The sequence below is a fragment of the Girardinichthys multiradiatus genome, chromosome 15 (genome assembly GCF_021462225.1).
Source record: "Girardinichthys multiradiatus isolate DD_20200921_A chromosome 15, DD_fGirMul_XY1, whole genome shotgun sequence".
Taxonomy (NCBI): Eukaryota; Metazoa; Chordata; class Actinopteri; order Cyprinodontiformes; family Goodeidae; genus Girardinichthys; species Girardinichthys multiradiatus.
This window is the reverse complement of record NC_061808.1, coordinates 23078448-23097944: the sequence shown is the minus strand read 5'-3', so window position 1 is coordinate 23097944 and position 19497 is coordinate 23078448. Positions and strand designations below refer to the sequence as shown.

At 40.5% G+C, this 19497-nt stretch overlaps 3 protein-coding genes across 4 annotated transcripts in view; 1 reads left to right on the top strand and 2 right to left on the bottom strand.

The window, feature by feature from the left end:
* Nucleotides 1-352, bottom strand: part of ino80 (INO80 complex ATPase subunit) — a 46896-nt gene extending 46544 nt beyond the window's left edge. The window contains exon 1 of one of the 2 annotated variants that reach the window (XM_047388454.1): nt 188-352. The gene's annotated coding sequence lies outside the window, so the exon portion shown is untranslated. Of the gene's footprint in view, nt 1-57; nt 149-187 lie in introns of those variants that run through there. The other variant, XM_047388455.1, reaches the window with a different exon arrangement.
* Nucleotides 353-2236: 1884 nt separating this feature from the next.
* On the bottom strand, nt 2237-12300 carry vps18 (VPS18 core subunit of CORVET and HOPS complexes). Its single transcript, XM_047388246.1, has 9 exons — nt 11877-12300; nt 11614-11755; nt 11385-11476; nt 6673-6923; nt 6203-6556; nt 4837-6099; nt 4526-4735; nt 3155-3391; nt 2237-3000 (listed from the first exon to the last, which is right to left on the bottom strand). The coding sequence occupies exons 1-9, from the start codon at nt 11977-11979 to the stop codon at nt 2704-2706; spliced, it is 2949 nt and encodes a 982-aa protein (XP_047244202.1). The 5' UTR covers nt 11980-12300; the 3' UTR covers nt 2237-2703.
* Nucleotides 12301-13687: 1387 nt separating this feature from the next.
* Nucleotides 13688-18353, top strand: rhov (ras homolog family member V). The gene is made up of 3 exons (XM_047388247.1): nt 13688-14411; nt 14498-14556; nt 15635-18353. Exons 1-3 carry the CDS (start codon nt 14207-14209, stop codon nt 16079-16081), a joined length of 711 nt encoding a protein of 236 aa, XP_047244203.1. The 5' UTR covers nt 13688-14206; the 3' UTR covers nt 16082-18353.
* The last annotated feature ends 1144 nt before the right edge of the window (nt 18354-19497 follow it).

Genomic DNA, 19497 nt, shown 5'->3' with positions numbered 1-19497 from the left:
ATTTGTTGCCTTGCTTGCTGTTAAGACACCGAGGCCCACCGCCAGCGCCTCTCGTACCCTTGCAGCGGGTAACAGTAGAGGCTCGGCTGCTTGGTGTATGCACGATCCCCATCTTTTAATTCTTTCTCCCTCCTGGCCACCTTCCCCATTGCTCCTTCGCCATAACAACCACCGCGAAGTCTCTCACCTCAGCCCCGTGTGCCCCCGCCGGTCCCTCTCGTCGCTGCTGCCGACTCTCGATTCTGTGACTCCAAAATGGCGGTTTGAGGCACCGAGCGAGTCTGTGAGCTTTGAGTCGGCAGCAGCAGCAGAGAGGCGGCCACTTTCTGTTACTGAGAGAGCAGAGACACGACGCCATGGCCAGGTTACAGCAAGGAGCAGGTGCTTTAATCAATTCCAGATAGAGAGAAGCACGTCAACCGGTATGTTTGAGCCAACACCAGCAACAAAAAAATTAACGAGATTTCTCTCCTAGTAAAGAATGTTGTAATACTCTCACATATGGCGTCGTGGGCCGTATTAATATGTGTAATACAAGCACAACGATGAGCATCCTATTTCGATTGATAGTGTCTGCTTTCTGCGAAGAATACCGAACTACGTCTTACGTCATCACAAGGGAACTCCGTTTTTGGTAAAGTGAGGCAGCAGCAATGTTCAAGCAAATTATCAAATACTTTTCTTCTTTTTAGAACAGTTATATTTCTGCTTAAGTAAATGCCCTCCATGTTATTGCTTTAGTAATATAAAGCAACGTTGCTTTCATTTTTTTAAATGTAATGTACAATCAGTTTGTTGCCAGAAAACAGTAATCATTACATTGTTGAGATTATAATGGCTGACTAAATATTGTTTTCTTTAAATTTCACGAGTGAAGAAGATACGATTTTATCCAGACAGAAAACTGGTGCTGAACTAAACGGAATCAAATCCGCCGAAAAGTGATTTATGTACATCACATTGACATTATATCATAAAAAAGGTCTGAGGTGAAGAAAACCTCTGTACAAAACTGATATGAGGGCATGTCAGGGGAAGCAACAGAATAACATAAGCGCACATGAATAACACAATTAAGACTGCCTACCTAAAATAAGACTTTAAAGATTTCACATAGTACGTGGATATTTCTCCTGAGTGTGATGTAAGGATTTTTTTTTTTATTGTTTTTACATTTTAAAATTCCAATATCCACCAATCTAAACCATTTGCTGATTATTTTTTTCCACAAACACAAGTTGGAAACACCTATATGAGTCTACTAAGCATGTTGATGCAAATATGTTTTGAAGTGCTATAGTCATATTCAATAAATTAGAATGTGTTCCAATAAGGATTGTTTGTCAAATTAAGATTAGTTTTTTTGAAAGCAACAACCTGTATGCAGGTATAAAACATACCTTTAAAAAAGCCCACATTTCTGTATCAAAAGTTTTTTTTATTGGTCTGCTGTAATATTTTAATCTTAAATGTTGTTTTCATTTGCTGCCCTCATAATTAACAGAAAGGCTTGAAAACATCAGTTTGTGTTTAGTTAATCCATATGTGTTTCATCTAATGAGCTAAGTTATTGAAATAAATTAACTTTGGTTATGAACAATATTTTAATCTATTGAATGCGTTTGTACACGTAAACTGAAAACATCTTGGAGTCATATAACTAAATTATTACACATTTTGTTATACATGTTTAAGAACTATAATGTTAAGGATAAGTCATTGCTATTAATTTACTAATTTCTCCAAATATGAGTACAATTTGAGAAGAAATCATTTTACATACTTAAGGTAACTAACATGTGCAATTTACATTAAGATTAAAATAAACTTGTAAACCTCTGACAAGCAGGTTTACTGAACTATAAAATTGTTCAGAAATTTTAACATTTACCCACCTCTAACCTGTAGCTGGTAGCTTATGGCTGTTAATTGCTCAAAGATAAACGCAGCAATATAAAAGAGCCGATCAGGAATTAAAAGATCTCAGTGATTGCTCTCATTTCTGTAACTTTATCTCAATTTCAATCTTCAGCTCATACCCATAACCAAACACCTGTGGACATTTGCCTTAATCTTAGTCATACTGTGCTTTCATGCCTCCAAAGATTTGCCCTCCTAAGTTCATTCATGTGTATTCATTTAATGTTGTATACTCACTCAAACTGAGTCTAAATATTTCATTACACTTTAAAAACAGAATTTTTTCCACATCGAAACCAGTTTTAATGTTCAGCAGTTCAGTCCCAAAATGTCTTTATTATGAAGTAGCAGTTTATTTGTCTCAGGTATTGAATAGTAAATGAATACAGACACAGAGACCAAGCTGATGCAGATTTGAATGTACATGTTATGCCAAACAATCTAATGTTAAAAGTTAAAACTGCTATAGTGTGGTGATTGTTAGTTATTGTCAGACATTCAGGCACATATATGCAATATGTACTGCAAATATGTTACATCACACTGTCTTGGATCATCTTTCACAAAGTCAGTTCACGACAGCCGTTCATTAAATACTTCTATACAAAGTGCAAAGTTTGTCCCATCAGGTTCACATACTGACAGCAAAATAAGAAGGGCTCTGTAAATCAGAATAGGCACTACCAACAGGCAATCGGGCAGAAATTTGTTTCCACCAACTTCCTTGTTCCTACAACTGACATGCTGTCACAGACACAAACATATCATTTTCTTTCAGCGTTTTCAAAGCCAGCTGGATTTGTCTTGTTCAAATTTCTGTGGATCAAAGAAAGGCTTGTCAATGGATTTGATCATCAGTTCGCCACAGTACGCGCACTCGGACGCAATAATGTCATCGATGTCTGATACTATCTGCTCATGACTTGTTGCTGCGATGCCCTTTCCCAGACTGGCTGTATCGCCTTCCTCCTTTGGTGCTGGACGGTGGCGGGATTTAGAGGACTGCGTTGTGGCAGCCAGCTTTTTCTGGAGCTCTTCTAGGCGATTCTGCTTGAAGGTTGACAGGTGGGGGGTCACTTCCTATATGGTTGAAAAACAAAATAATCAAACATATAAAAAAACAATCATATCCTGGTTGCCATCAGATGGTTACTTGTTTTAATTCAGTTCATAAAGCCTTTTTTTTCAGTAACTGTAGTGTGGTCTGGACAGGAAGTTTAGAAATGCTTTTCACCTGAAACAGGCAGTCGTTGTGGAACATGTGTCCACACAGAAACAAATAGAAGGGCCTGTTGAGTAACGGGAAGTCACATGCTGCACACTTTTCTTGGGAATCCACAACACCATACTTATTCCTCATTTCCTGGATGTCTTCCCTGATTCGTTTAGCGCTCTCTGTGGCCTCCTCCATTTCCTGCTTCAGCTCCTCGATGTGTTTGTTGTACTCCTCCAGGGAACTGCAGATTGCCTCCTGAAAAAAAAAAAAAAAACACACATTTCTAAAATAAATAAATACATTTTGTCAGTGGAATTTATTAAAAAGATCCTAAACGGAGTTCCTGTAAATACACTGCTGTGTGAACCCAAGCAAGCAAACTATTTTTAAAAATCACACCGTTTTTCTTGCACACCGCTTGTCAAGCAGTATTACAGGCTGTGGATACGGTTTAGGAAACATATCAATATAATCTGTTTTTCACATTTTACAAAGATGGTCACCTTGAATAACAGATTGTACTGGCTGCTCCAGCTCCTGCTGACAGCAGCCGAAACATTAGAAATTAAATGTTATAAGGTTCAAATCAAAATGCTAAGTTTATGGAGCAAGTGAACAACTGTTTGTCAGTTTTATTCGCATTTAAATAACCGGAACTGCAATGAAATGTGTTAGGAGCTGAATGATCAATTTTTTTATTAATAAAAAGTATTCAATTTAGTGACCGATTGTCACTATAGATGCCACAATCAGATCCCGAGTATCAGATTCAGGCCCAGATCACAGCATTTTTAAATATTCAGCAACAGTCTCTGACTAAACTCAACTCCTGATATCTCTTGATCTGGTGTGTCATTTCAGCCTGTGCGGCCACAGTCTGTATTACAGGTCTGTTTTTCACTCTTTACAATGGTATTACTGGGAACCAGAGACTGTATTGGCTGCTTCAGGCATCGCAGAGAGCAGCTGAAACACTAGTCATTAACTTTTGCAACGTTCAAAACAAAGTGCAATGTTTATGAGTGAAATAACTTTTTCGTAAGTTTTCTTTACACACAACTGCCATGTTCGGACATCTTAACGAGCGAGTCAGGTTGGAGATATTCACACTAATGTAGCCAATTTAATGCTGATGGAATTTAGAATGTTGAGTTTTGACTGATTTCTGTGAAATAATTGACTGGAACTTGATGTCAGTAAATGGATACTCCTAAATTACTGTATCGGGATACCAAACATCCTGATCAGGACTTCCATATTAAATTTTTGGAGCTAAAACTGAATTTTTATTTTGTGGAATACCAGTAATATCATACAAAAATGTGAATTAGTCCAATTAAAAATGGCAAATAGAACAGAAACAAAAATCAAGTCATTCATGATGTGCACCTTAAAGTGGTCAATGGTGACAAAATCTGGAAAGAAAGGCAGGATGTCTTCAATCTTGAGCAGGTTGCAACTGGACAGACAGTTCATGGCTTTCTTCACATCCTTCTCCTCCTGCACCACATGCCTGGCAATCTTCAGCCAAAGCTTTTTCCTCATCTCCTCATCATCCTCAGGCAGATCTGCACAGGACTTGGCCAAGTCTACGTCCACCTATGGACAAGAGAAAACCTTTCTAAACCCTAATTTAAAGCATGTGAAGAAACGGAACATGCTGAACAAGCATTAACAGACCAAGAAGAGGCAGCACTTACTTGTAAAGCTAGATCCACCGCCTCCTCATGCAGTTCCATGATTCTATAAACCAACACGCAGGCCTTAAGGAAGCCATGCTCTGCACACAGCCTGAGGGCATACTTCAGGTCATAGTGGATCTCTGAGGGGTGAGTACCTGCCTGTCTTAGATATTGCAACAAAGAGTCTGTCTTGTACTTTGCATAAAGCGACAGCAGGTAGTTATGAATGGCTTCCTCGGTCACGTTCAGCTCATAAACACAGAACTCCATGTAGCGGATGGTCTCTTTGATCTGCTGGGCGCTGCCCATCTGGCTGTAGTTCATCAGAGCCGGAATTAGCTTCTTCGGGTCCAGCTTCTTGCCCATCTGAATCCATGCATCCACCACATTCTTGGGAATGTGTTGCATGAGGACAGGCGAGAACTTGTAGAAGAGCTTTTCATTGCAGTGCTTGGCGAGCACATCCAGAGCCGCGCTGAAGTTGTCGTGCTGGCAGTGGTGAGATATGACCCTCTCGTAGTCCTGCATGACGACTGAGAAGTAAACCATGTCGTCCACGTTGCCATGGCTGGCCAGCAGGTCGTAAATGGTGCCACGGTTGTTGAATAGGCATTCCCTGTGCTTGGAGCTGCTCAAGAACTGGTGGAACTCATCTCGGGTTTCCTGGAAGATGAGGCTGTTGCCATCGCTCTCCAGCTGCCCCAGGCGATTCAGGTAGAGTTCGGTTAGCCAGGTGACCAGCAAGGTGATTTGTGTTCTCTCACTCTGTTTCAGATTATTCAGTTTCTTCAGTAGGAACTCCTTCAACGCTTCTTCTTGTTTTGCTTCGATGAACTTGAGCGCTATTTCTTCGAAGTAGTTCTGCGTCATTGCATAGCACTTGGCACTTTCAAGGTACCTCCTATTCAGGAAGCAGTACTCAGCCTCTTTAGCTAGCACCATGTCCATGCACTCAGGCCGGTCGCGGCAGTACTCCTTAGCAAGATCAAACTTATTCATGCTCATGTACATCTGCCAGACGTCCCTGGCCTCGCGCTGGATGTGATATCGAAAAACTGCGCGCTCCGTGTAGATCCACACCAATCCCCCAATCGGATCTTTGATCATCCTCTTAAGGGGGCCAAATTTATCTGGGAACACATCCTCAAACACCACCTGTCCATTCAGGGTGCAGATTGCCTTTATTCGGTCATGAAGCAACAGCAAGAAGTGGAACTGTGTCAGCACAATCGAAATGGGTTTGTTCTGACTAATGTCAACATCCGGTGTGTACTCCCATACCTGATTAGTCGTAAAAGAGCAAATTAGCAGAAGCTTTGTTGAAAAGAAATGTGAGAATGACCAAAGTTAGTCTTACAGGGGTAGAGCAGTCAAATATATTTACCTGGACGTCGCTCAGCAGGGAATCCGGCCTAACGTAGTCCATCTGACCGTACAGGACACCATTACCCATCATCCAGGCAAACGCTTTGGGGAAGTTCCTAAGTTTTGCTGTGTAGAATGTAATCTCGCTGTATCCCATGTTGGCTGGGAACTCCTGGAAACTGGGCAGCAGGTCCTGGTTCTGATTGAAGATGGTGCTAAAGCCTTGCTGCTCCGACCCTTCAGCCACCTTACCCACAAACTGGAAGAGGCGCTTGCGGGTGGTGGCGATGATGAAGTACTTGTTTTCTGGGCCTCGCTCTATCTCCAAGCAGCAGACTGGTGCCGGCTTGCCGTCCTCCTCCAGGGAATGGACCTGTCACCGGAAAAATAAATGCTAATTTACACAACAAGCACGTGCACCCGCGAATTGTATTACTTTGTTCAGAAGCTCTCAACTTAACAAAACAGAAACCTAAACCCGACAATTACCTGTCTGAAGTACTGATCCGGGTTGGTATTAAACAGGCTGCCCTCATTTGCAGAGATCTCAGCTTCAAAGATGATCCCTTGACTGGTGCCAACCAGGATGGGCCCAGTACTGGTGTCGTTTCCCAGCAGCTTGTTCCAGCCCACACTGTCGATCAAGTGGCCTCTCCAGCGGGACAGACTGCGCACCTTCTGTGTGTTCCTGTTGAGGTACAGACACTCACTGGTGCTCAAGCTGATCAGCAGATGGGAGCCTGCGGAAAGAAAATACAGCCGCTGTTTTTATATATCTCATAATCAAAGCACTATCACAGTAATTAGATCAATTATGGGGTGAAGTAATAGGGAATGAATACAAATGCCCGTTTCATTTGAGAAATAGTACGTAGCACAATTATGCGCTACTTTGAGGTTAGTTACACATAATTTGGTTTAATGGGACAAAAAAAAAAAAGGGACGGGTGAATTTAATCTGGTCTGGGTATTTGGGCATTGCTTGTGGGGTCCCACAGGGATCTGTATTGAGTCCAAAGTTGTTTAGTATATACAGGGGTTGGACAATGAAACTGAAACACCTGGTTTAGACCACAATAATTTATTAGTATGATGTAGGGCCTCCTTTTGCAGCCAATACAGCGTCAATTCGTCTTGGGAATGATATATATAAGTCCTGCACAGTGGTCAGAGGGATTTTAAGCCATTCTTCTTGCAGGATAGTGGCCAGGTCTCTACGTGATACTGGTGGAGGAAAACCTTTCCTGACTCGCTCCTCCAAAACACCCCAAAGTGGCTCAATAATATTTAGATCTGGTGACTGTGCAGGCCATGGGAGATGTTCAACTTCACTTTCATGTTCATCAAACCAATCTTTCACCAGTCTTGCTGTGTGTATTGGTGCATTGTCATCCTGATACACGGCACCGCCTTCAGGATACAATGTTTGAACCATTGGATGCACATGGTCCTCAAGAATGGTTCGGTAGTCCTTGGCAGTGACGCGCCCATCTAGCACAAGTATTGGGCCAAGGGAATGCCATGATATGGCAGCCCAAACCATCACTGATCCACCCCCATGCTTCACTCTGGGCATGCAACAGTCTGGGTGGTACACTTCTTTGGGGCTTCTCCACACCGTAACTCTCTCGGATGTGGGGAAAACAGTAAAGTGGACTCATCAGAGAACAATACATGTTTCACATTGTCCACAGCCCAAGATTTGCGCTCCTTGCACCATTGAAACCGACGTTTGGCATTGGCATGAGTGACCAAAGGTTTGGCTATAGCAGCCCGGCCGTGTACAGGTCCTTCTCAAAAAATTAGCATATTGTGATAAAGTTCATTATTTTCTATAATGTAATGATGAAAATTTAACATTCATATATTTTAGATTCATTGCACACTAACTGAAATATTTCAGGTCTTTTATTGTCTTAATACGGATGATTTTGGCATACAGCTCATGAAAACCCAAAATTCCTATCTCACAAAATTAGCATATTTCATCCGACCAATAAAAGAAAAGTGTTTTTAATACAAAAAACGTCAACCTTCAAATAATCATGTACAGTTATGCACTCAATACTTGGTCTGGAATCCTTTTGCAGAAATGACTGCTTCAATGCGGCGTGGCATGGAGGCAATCAACCTGTGGCACTGCTGAGGTCTTATGGAGGCCCAGGATGCTTCGATAGCGGCCTTTAGCTCATCCAGAGTGTTGGGTCTTGAGTCTCTCAACGTTCTCTTCACAATATCCCACAGATTCTCTATGGGGTTCAGGTCAGGAGAGTTGGCAGGCCAATTGAGCACAGTGATACCATGGTCAGTAAACCATTTACCAGTGGTTTTGGCACTTTGAGCAGGTGCCAGGTCGTGCTGAAAAACGAAATCTTCATCTCCATAAAGCTTTTCAGCAGATGGAAGCATGAAGTGCTCCAAAATCTCCTGATAGCTAGCTGCATTGACCCTGCCCTTGATAAAACACAATGGACCAACACCAGCAGCTGACACGGCACCCCGGACCATCACTGACTGTGGGTACTTGACACTGGACTTCTGGCATTTTGGCATTTCCTTCTCCCCAGTCTTCCTCCAGACTCTGGCACCTTGATTTCCGAATGACATGCAGAATTTGCTTTCATCCGGAAAAAGTATTTTGGACCACTGAGCAATAGTCCAGTGCTGCTTCTCTGTAGCCCAGGTCTGGGGAATGCGGCACCTGTAGCCCATTTCCTGCACACGCCTGTGCACGGTGGCTCTGGATGTTTCTACTCCAGACTCAGTCCACTGCTTCCGTAGGTCCCCCAAGGTCTGGAATCGGCCCTTCTCCACAATCTTCCTCAGGGTCCGGTCACCTCTTCTCATTGTGCAGCGTTTTCTGCCACACTTTTTCCTTCCCACAGACTTCCCACTGAGGTGCCTTGATACAGCACTCTGGGAACAGCCTATTCATTCAGAAATTTCTTTCTGTGTCTTACCCTCTTGCTTGAGGGTGTCAATAGTGGCCTTCTGGACAGCAGTCAGGTCGGCAGTCTTACCCATGATTGGGGTTTTGAGTGATAAACCAGGCTGGGAGTTTTAAAGGCCTCAGGAATCTTTTGCAGGTGTTTAGAGTTAACTTGTTGATTCAGATGATTAGGTTCATAGCTCGTTTAGAGACCCTTTTAATGATATGCTAATTTTGTGAGATAGGAATTTGGGGTTTTCATGAGCTGTATGCCAAAATCATCTGTATTAAGACAATAAAAGACCTGAAATATTTCAGTTAGTGTGCAATGAATCTAAAATATATGAATGTTAAATTTTCATCATGACATTATGGAAAATAATAAACTTTATCACAATATGCTAATTTTTTGAGAAGGACCTGTATATTGACCCTGTGGAGCTCCCGACGGACAGTTCTGGTGGAAACAGGAGAGTTGAGGTGCACATTTAATTCTGCAGTGATTTGGGCAGCCGTGGTTTTATGTTTTTTGGATACAATCCGGGTTAACACCTGAACATCTCTTTCAGACAGCTTCCTCTTGCGTCCACAGTTAATCCTGTTGGATGTGGTTCGTCCTTCTTGGTGGTATGCTGACATTACCCTGGATACCGTGGCTCTTGATACATCACAAAGACTTGCTGTCTTGGTCACAGATGCGCCAGCAAGACGTGCGCCAACAATTTGTCCTCTTTTGAACTCTGGTATGTCACCCATAATGTTGTGTGCATTTCAATATTTTGAGCTAAACTGTGCTCTTACCCTGCTAATTGAACCTTCACACTCTGCTCTTACTGGTGCAATGTGCAATCAATGAAGACTGGCCACCAGGCTGGTCCAATTTAGCCATGAAACCTCCCACACTAAAATGACAGGTGTTTCAGTTTCATTGTCCAACCTCTGTATATTAATGACGTATTTAATGTATCCATTAAATTTATTTTTAAATTGAATTCTATTAGCGGATGACACCAATATATTTTACGGAATTGATGGTTATAGTGATTTAATATACAAAATAACTAATGAACTATTTAAACTAAAATCATGGATGGATATCAACAAATTGTCTCTAAATGTAAATAAAACTTAATTAATGTTTTTTGGAAATTACAAGGAAAATTTAAACTCAGTAATAAATATAGATGCTGTTGGTATTAATACTGTGTCAAAAATTTATTTTTTGGGAATAACTATTGACAGCAAATTGAACTGGAAACCACACATCAGACACATACAAAGCAAAATTTTAAAATGTGTCTCAATTATTAACAAGATTAAGTACTTCTTGGAAAACAATGCACTGTGATTATTGTATTGCACATTAGTTTTGCCCTATTTAATATACTGTATAAAAATTTGGGTAAATAACTATAGACATTTACTACATCCCCTCTTTATACTCCAAAAACATGCTGTGAGAGTTATATATAAAGTAGGATTTTGTGTTCACACTAATACTTTTTTTCTTGCAGTCCAAATTGTTAACATTTTTTGATTTAGTAGATTTGTATACTGCACAACTTCTATATAAAGCCGATAAAAAATATATTACTTAGTAATATCCAAAAACTCTTTACACAGAGCGAAGGGGGTTATTATCTGAGGGGCTGTGGTAACTTGAAGGTCAAAGTGGTAAGAGCTACTAGCAAAGGTTTGTGTGTGCTAAAGGGTGTGGTGCTAAACTTTGGGACCGATTGGGATCACAGCTCAAGCCATGTCTAAATATTCATTAATTTAATAAAGAAACAGTTTGGTCACAATACATGGTTATTGGCAGAGGGGTCTAACTAGACCTGTAATGGACATTTGTACATTGAGGTTATAATAACTATATATTGAATATGTTGATTATTTTCTTTATGTATATTGTTAGTGATGTAATATGTTGATATGACAGTGAAGATTTACTTACTAAGCTGTAAATGGCAGCAATCATATCATTTATTAGGGAATAATGGGTGGCAGTAAATAAGTTTTCTTCCTCCCACTCCTTTCCAAGTCATTAATATTATTATTCTTTTTTTTGGATTCTGTAGTACATTATATTTATTTTATTTTTGTATTGTATCTGTTTTCTAACTGGCTTGGAAAAAAACCTTTAAATAAAAAAATAAAATACTTTTGCAAGGTATTGTAAGATAACAGCAGCGTGGTGTCAAATGATTATCGTGGTCGGGTTATTTGATATGGCAAGATTTAAAAAAAAAAAAAAAAAAAAAAAACATCTTACCTGTCGGATCCAAGAACAGCTTGTGCACTTTGCTGTCATCTTTCCTCCCTAATTCAGTTTGATTGGGCTGATCTGGTTTTGCCAAGTCAATCCTGGATGAACCGAAAACATTGCTGTCATACGCCTGACTCGGATGCTTTTTATTATTAATAACCGCCAAAGAAACAACGCGGGGAATCGAAGGAAAAAGAGCCTATTGACTTTATGAGTTTATAAAAAGCATTCTTACCTTAACAAGGTGTCCTTTCCCAGACTCATGCAAAGCTGGTTGTTGCAGACTGCCAAATGATTTATCCTCTCAGGTGGAGTAAAGTCAATCCTCTGCTTGTTGAATATTGGCTTTTCTTCCTCCAGCCTGACATTCACAAAGCCTTGGGTAGAAGAAAAGAGCAGCGTTTCAACATTACAAGCCTTGGTTTGAGCGTCATGTCGAGATCCAATACTCTTTAATGCATTGGTTCCTCTTCAGCTAATGATAGGACGGAGACCTACCTGAGTGTGTTAGCCCGATGTTGGCAGAGGATAGGCGGCTGTGCTGCTGAGAACTTTGCCTGATGTTCTGAGAGTCCTCATACTCATCAAGAATAGAGGCCATAATAAAATGAACAGATGAACACTTGTTTTACGACCTACAAATGATTAATTCAGATAGTCCGGGGTAGCTAGCTAGCTAGCTAGCTTTGGCAACTTGTGCAAATCTATGTTCAGTTAACCTATTTTCCTCCTTAACTTGTACTTTTAATGAATATAAACACGTACAGCAGGCTGTAAGACGTTTACATACGATGCAAATGAATTGGGGAAAGTACGTTTTAATCATTCGTGCAAAAATAGCATCCAAATAGCCTCCGACTGCACAACACAAGGCGAACCCTCAGAGTCAAGTGATCCCGGAGTCATGTGATCATTGTGGGTGCAGTACTATCTTGGACCATGAGAGGGCGCACTCAGTGTAGGTTAGAATGGTTTGTTTCGAGATGTTGGAAATACTTTTCTTTACGTGTTTAACATCTAATGCGATATGAATTTGTGTATCGGAGCCACTGTGCAAATCGTTTTTCTTTTTTTTTTAATGAATCGGACTGTAGTGATAGAGTTCAGTGCTTTGCAAGAATATTCAGACTGAACTTTTTTCACATTTTGTCATGTTACAGTCACAAACTCCAATGTGTTTTGGGGGATTTTGTGTGCTAGACCATCGTAACGTGGAATATAACTGTAAAAATGAAGTAGGATGGAAAATGTTGCCTATTTATCTTTGCAATATCAGTAACGTTTTGGAAAGAGTGCATCTGTTAAGACCAATGCACAATTCTTACCACAGTTTCTTAAATGGATTGAGGTATATTAACTGGGTCATCCTAACAAATGCATAAGCGTTTATCTAAATCATTCTAATGCAGCTCTGGATGTATGTTTTAAGTCGTTGTCCTGCTGAAAGGTGAACCTTCCCCTCAGTTTTAAGTTTTTTGCATCCTCAAAGAGACTTTCTTCCATCATTGCCCTGAAGGTATTCCATAAATTTCACCATCAACTCAGACAAGCATTCTTGCCCTACTAATAAAATCACCACCCTCACCCCTCCACCCACCACAGTATGAGGCTGCCACCACCATGTTTCTCTGTAACTGCCCTCTATTCAGCATGATGTGTATTAGTTTTTTGCCACACCTAGCATCTTCAACGTAGGCCAAAAAGTTTAATTTCAGGACCATGTGACCAGACCACCTTCTTTCACATGTTTGCTGTCCCCCCCTCCAACACGCAGCTTGTGCCAAACTGCAAACTGAACTTCTTTTGACAATGACTTTCCTCTTGCAACTCTTCTTCCCTGCTGATCAGTCTGCTATGCTCTATGGTCTTCGCGATGCTGTTTGTTCACCAATGTTCTCTAACAAACCTGAGATCGTCTCAGAACAGCTGTTGAAAAGTGGACTCTTATTGCTAATTTGGTGATTTCTGTAAGCATTTGGTTTTAATGGATTTTATTTAGGGGTATCAGAGTTAGGGGCCAAAACAGAAATGCATGCAACATTTGATGAGATTTTATTTGTAATGCACGGTAATGCAAGAAAATACAGTGGAGTTTGCGTTCTTAACGTGCAGAAATGTGGAAGAGGTCTGCTTGTAGGCCTCTGCAGACCAGGGCTGCCCAAAGTCGGTCTGCGAGAGCCGATGTCCTGCATGTTTTAGATGCTTTCCTGCTTTAACACACCTAACGTAGCTCAGCAAAAGCTTGGTAATCAGCCATCAGCAGAAATCGGGTGTGCTGAAGCAGGGAAACACCTAAAACATACAGGACACCCCTGCTGAAGACTATATAAAATCATAACTTTAACCCTGATTTTTTTAATATAATAATAATCATCTTTATTGGTCATTGCACATGTACATTACAACGAAATTGGTCGTCTGCATTTAACCCATGCGCCCGGGGAGCATTCTGGGGCCCGGAGTGGTAATCTGTGGGATACGAACCTGACCCCTTGTGTCTCTCTCAGGAACACAAAACCTCCTGTTCTAACCACTAGGCCACCACTCCCAGAGCTCAGTTCAATCTGTCGTGTCTGAACGCTGCTTTATCTTCGGGAGTGTCTATGCAAATCACAACCGTCTGAGCAGAAGGTCGCATTAAAAAGGCGCCTCCCACACGTTGCTGCACACCGTGCAGAAGGAACTGCGTCCCCTCAGTTACAGCAGTAATGCGCGGCGCGGTCACGCAAACTTCTACTCCCTGCAGCGATACTCTGAAGTCAAAATAGCGAGCAGGCAGAGGTGGGAGGGCTAGAGTTGGCGTCCCGAACTTTAATGCTCACCTCGACATGCCACCCCACATGGATTACTTTTACCACGAGTCCCGAGTCCCTTCAGCTTGCGGGCTTACCCGGGAGGATGAGCTGGACCCCGATGTGATCAGCTGCATGCTGGTCGGAGACGGAGCGGTCGGGAAGACCAGCATGATCATCAGCTACATCTCCAACGGATACCCTGCGGAGTACCAACAGACAGGCTTTGATGTTTTCTCTGGTGAGTTTAAAACATATTGACTAGAAACTGTCTATAGATGTAGTTTTTGTTGGAACTAACTGAATCATTTGACTACTTTCCAACAGGTCAGGTCAAGGTGGAAGGATCTCCGGTAAAGATTCAACTTCTGGACACAGCTGGACAGGTAAGATTCTTCTTGTGTTCTTGTTTTCGGCAGTGATTCTTTACTAAATGATGATTTCATTTGGTGTTTTCTAAGAGATGTAAGCTGAACTGGTAACTTTTAAAGAATCAGTAGGGAATATGGTCTTTTTATGGTGTTACAGCCAGTCAGTCCAATGCATTAGTGAACCTTGAAGCTGGATCCCCAAGAGCATTGCAATTGCCACGCAAATTGGATTTATGGGCATAATCTTTTGTAAGGGTGATACATCAGGTGTAATGGTGTAAAATAATTTGTGATCCTTGATATTTAAGGAAAATCATTTTTGAACCAGCTATTGTTATACATTAAGATGCACAAATCAACCTGCCATATATTGGAATTGGCCAATTTTCCCTGAATCTACTCTGAACAGTGGAGAAACATGTATATATCATAACCTTAAATACATCAAAACTAAGAACTGCCATCACTTTTGTTTTATAAATGGATCAACTAGCAACATGCATTTTTTTTTAAATTTATTTTATTTACTTGTCAGACCTCCACAGAAATTCAAGTTGGGGATTTTTAAAGCTTCACCATTCTAACTGATGCAATGACCTAAGCTGCAGAAGTAAGGATAAGCTACTTGTACGTATATCAACACCAGATTAAGTTATTGGGCTTCTACAAAATTATCTAAATTATTTCCTACAGGCTATGATGGAAACGGGGTGCAATATAACGGTTTATTCCAATATTTGGAAACATGCACACAGTATCCCAACTGCAATCACTATGTAAATCATGCAAATTGAATATGATTCAAGTATCATTTGGTTATTGCTTTGCTGATGTTTTGCTGAATTTCTTGCTGAAAACTATAATAATGGTTATTTCTTACATGTAAAAAGCTTAAATGTTATTTATGTGTATTTTAGTGTTTTAAGTTGTGGTGTATCAATGTGTGAACGGTCACATCCTGTGTTAATCCAGTTTATGACTCAGTTTGTAACCTCACATCTAGTGAGTCAGTGTGTACCACTCATGCCTCCCTCATGTCTGGAGATCTTGAGTGACTCTAAAACAATTCTTGGTCTCTTTGTTTTCCACACAGGAAGAGTTTGACGAATTCCGAGCTGTGTCCTATGCTCACGCCGATGTCTTCCTCCTGTGCTTCAGCATGGTCAACCCCGACTCGTTCCACAACATCACCAAGAAGTGGGTGCCGGACATCCGGGCCCACAACTCGTCCTCGCCCATCATCCTCGTTGGGACTCAGCTAGACCAGCTGCTGGATGTGAACGTCCTAATCAATCTGGACAAATTCAACGTCAAGCCGGTGCTGAGCTCTCGGGCCCGGAGCATGGCGGACAAGATCCGGGCTAGGGACTACATAGAGTGCTCATCGTTGACGCAGAAGAACTTGAAGGAAGCGTTTGATGCGGCCATTTTTGCAGCGATTAAGAGCAAAACCCGCAAGGGGAAGAAAAGGAGGTTTTCCGACAGGCGCACTAAGGCCTTCTCAAGGTGCAGCTGGAAGAAGTTCTTCTGCTTTATCTGAACTGTATTTAATTCAGTTCTTTGAATACTTTTAATTTATTTAAATAGTGTACGTCACATTCTTTCACACATGAGATCTGTGGCATCATTAATCATTGGTAAAGTTGACTTATTTTGTCTTTGATGCCAAATATGGAGACATGAACAGTACTAGAAACAAACACGAAGAGGATACAGGGACATTCCCAGCCTGTGATTGGTGTCACTTTGTACCAGACTGCTGCATATTGATATTTGTTCCAAGTCAACAGGAGAAGAAAACTTTGCACATGCTGTTTTTTGTGTATCCACCACCTGTGTGGTAAGTGAGAGAAAAGTACTTTGATTTGGGGCTTTGTGGGACAGAGCTGCAGAGAGAAAGGCTAGGCCAGTATGTAAAAAAAAAAAAAAGCAAAACAGTGAATTTGCATGCTGTGCTTTGCCACTGGTTTCAAACCGAAAGTGTCGGGACTGTATGTCCTGGCAGAGGGGTGTTGTTTTCTCACTTTTCTTGCAGCAGCGACTTATTTATATGCGGCCGCTGCAATTAGGTGCTGCATTCATACCTTATTTTGAAAGCTTCCCCGACTGGTTTGGTCAGGCTATTTCTATTCTTTTAGGAAACCACGTGACAAACATTTTCATTTTAGTTCAATTTTTATGAACCCCAACAGGAGCCTTTGTTTTTTTTAAATGAAAAGAAAAAGTAATTTATCTGCCTTTGTCTTTTGGCTGAGACTGGTTCTTGTCTGAGTTGTAAAGTTTCAGTAGAGCAGAAACTGTTGGCTTTCTGTCTCTTTAATCTGCATCTGTAAAAGCAAAGCACTGCAGGGAATCTCTTCTTCCCTTCAGACCCCATCACCAAAATCATCTCTCATTGTTTATTAGCTCAATACACTCCTGATCCCTGAAGCCCAGTGAGTCCAGGCAGAGAAGACGCTCAGAAGCCTCTATTCCAATGTGACTTTGAGAATATGCCTTTAAAAAAGCCTTTTGGAAAATTTTGCACTTCAGTGTTATAATATGTGGTACATATGAAAGTGTATATAAGTATGAGCTTTACTATGCTTCTTGTGGAAGTGAGCTTTATGTTTCTGTTTATTTTAAACAAGTGTGGGGCCGCAATTATTGGCAACCCAGGTAAAAATGTGTAAAAGGCCTTAAAATGAATTTGTCTTGTGTTGTAGTTGCATAATATATAGCTCTCTTTTGTGAGGTTTTCCACCTCCCTTACATCCTCTTTAACATGCACAGTTGCAAGATAAATGTGAGTCCAGGCCTAGCCTTGTTTGTCACGGTTCCAGTTGTTTGAAACTTTGAAATTATTGCCCTGACTGTGGATATGAGTAGGTATAGACATGTAGCTATTTTTCTGTGGCCATTTCCTGATTTATGAAGATCAATATACATTTTACCTAGCTTTAAATGTATGTTCTCTTTTCTTTCCCATTTTTAAAGGAGGGCTAAGAGAAATCGGCCTCTGACATTTTTATAACCTAGAGAAACAAGAAGTCATGGATAACATTAAAAGTCAACTGATACTCTGATTAGCTTTAAAAAAAACGTAAATATAATTTATTGGATGTGAGGGGTACCATGAAATGAGCCACTGGTGTTTGTACTGTTTTACTGTTTGTAAAAACAGATTAACTATAATTTTTCCCTTCTAAAAAAATATTTCTGTATTTATTAGTTTTGTTTTATTTTATTTTTTTGGTTGTTCCTTCTTGACTTCTAGTTTCCTTACTTGTTTTCCTCCATGTTGTTGTTGTTGTTAAACTCATGGCCTGCCTAGTTTATTGCCTTAGCTAGACAGTCTATTGTGCCTTTTGAATACAGTATTAATTAATTCACTCAAGTCATTCATTCAACGGGGGAATAATGCATTTACACATTTTGTAAAGCAAATGTGCCCCGACACTGCAGGACAACCAGACCCACCAAACTGTTTTTTTGGTGTTTGTTTTCAGAACTTCCAGGACATAAAACACAATAGATAAATGACCTCAAATTAATAAGTTGAATTTTTTCTAATTATTTTCCAGTGTGAGAATACGCAACTGCAATAAAATATTTTTTTTTTTTTTTCCAGGGTTTTTTACACAGCTTTCCCAGGGGGGCTATAATTTTGTTGGGCACTTAGTATAAAAAATATCATAAGTGGGTTTTAAAAGCAAAAACTGTTAATTGTTACCTTTTTTACATCATTGTCATCTTGAAAACACTCTATTCCTTTCTTTTACATGGCAGAGTGATGTGATGGAAACAATAAACAAATAGCTTTTTACAGTAAATCTGTGTTATTGGTGTTGTAGATCATTTCAGCTGCAATATTACATTTGTGCAATTTGTAATTATCTGAGAGTAACGACTAATTTAAAACACATGGGCCCTCTTCTCTACAGGTTTTCTGAAGCTTTAAAATGATCACACTAAGGCTGAATCCCATTTCACCTATTGCACCTCAACCCCACATTTTTAAATGGTAGGGTGAACCAATAAGGGTAATGAGCTATGCTTGTAAATACACTTAGAAATACCTACTCAGTTAACATTTTAATGGCACACTAAGCACAGTAATGTATAGTTTAAAGTGTTCAGAATTGTTGGGTTTAGTATGACTGTTTATTGTCAATCACCTTATATCCCCTTCTCAACCTAAAATATTTAACCTTCAACCTAATTATTAGAATGTGGTTTTATACAAATGTGTTTTGGTAATGAAATATGTTAATGCTTAAACAAAACAGTTTAAAATATATTGTCACAAGAACAAAAACAGGAAAAAACCTGCATTTCCATACATTTAAATATATTTTTAACAGTCTTGAGTCTTAGTCCCCATGGAGAGGAGGATTAGGAGGCCAAGTGGAAAGGACAAACTCACAAAATGGGATTCAGCCAAATTACCTTCTGAACCATGTCTTCCTGTCATATGATAAGTAACCTTTGTCTGGTTTTAGGGCAATCCACATGATGGGTTTTGGCAGGGGCAATCTGTTACTGGTTGCGTTTGAATACATGTTATCAAAGGGCTGCTGACATGGGAAACTAGCTTAAAGTGATTCAGTTTCAGTAAATATGAATAAACATCTTCAGTGGTTTGTCATTAGGAGGATAGCTGTTGTAAAACAACAGAAAAATGCTTTTGTGTGAGAGGTGAGGCTGAAATGAGGATTAAATGGTCTATTGTGGTGGTTTACAGGCTGAGCCCCAGTGAGGTAAAGTGTAAAATGCTTGGAAGACATGACAGCTGTGCATTTGTCCATAGCAGGATAGATGAGTCACAAATGAGCTGGAGAATAAAAACACCCACGCAGCCTGATACCATGGCCGTCTGTGTGCCGTTAGTCAGTCTGCCGTCCGTCATGTGCTTGTGTGTAAGGGCACTGTTTGAACTTCTGCTGCTCCTGGGTTAACACGGAACATCCTGGTTTT

Excerpts from the sequence above, each read along its gene's own strand:
- vps18 (XM_047388246.1), bottom strand. The coding sequence starts at position 11,979 with ATGGCCTCTATTCTTGATGAGTATGAGGACTCTCAGAACATCAGGCAA. Across the intron at positions 6,924-11,384 it reads GCTGTTCTTGGATCCGACAG|GCTCCCATCTGCTGATCAGC; the intron begins GTAAGATGTTTT and ends TTCTTTCCGCAG. Across the intron at positions 4,736-4,836 it reads CGGTGGATCTAGCTTTACAA|GTGGACGTAGACTTGGCCAA; the intron begins GTAAGTGCTGCC and ends TCTTGTCCATAG.
- rhov (XM_047388247.1), top strand. The coding sequence starts at position 14,207 with ATGCCACCCCACATGGATTACTTTTACCACGAGTCCCGAGTCCCTTCA. Across the intron at positions 14,412-14,497 it reads AGGCTTTGATGTTTTCTCTG|GTCAGGTCAAGGTGGAAGGA; the intron begins GTGAGTTTAAAA and ends ACTTTCCAACAG. Across the intron at positions 14,557-15,634 it reads TTCTGGACACAGCTGGACAG|GAAGAGTTTGACGAATTCCG; the intron begins GTAAGATTCTTC and ends TTTTCCACACAG.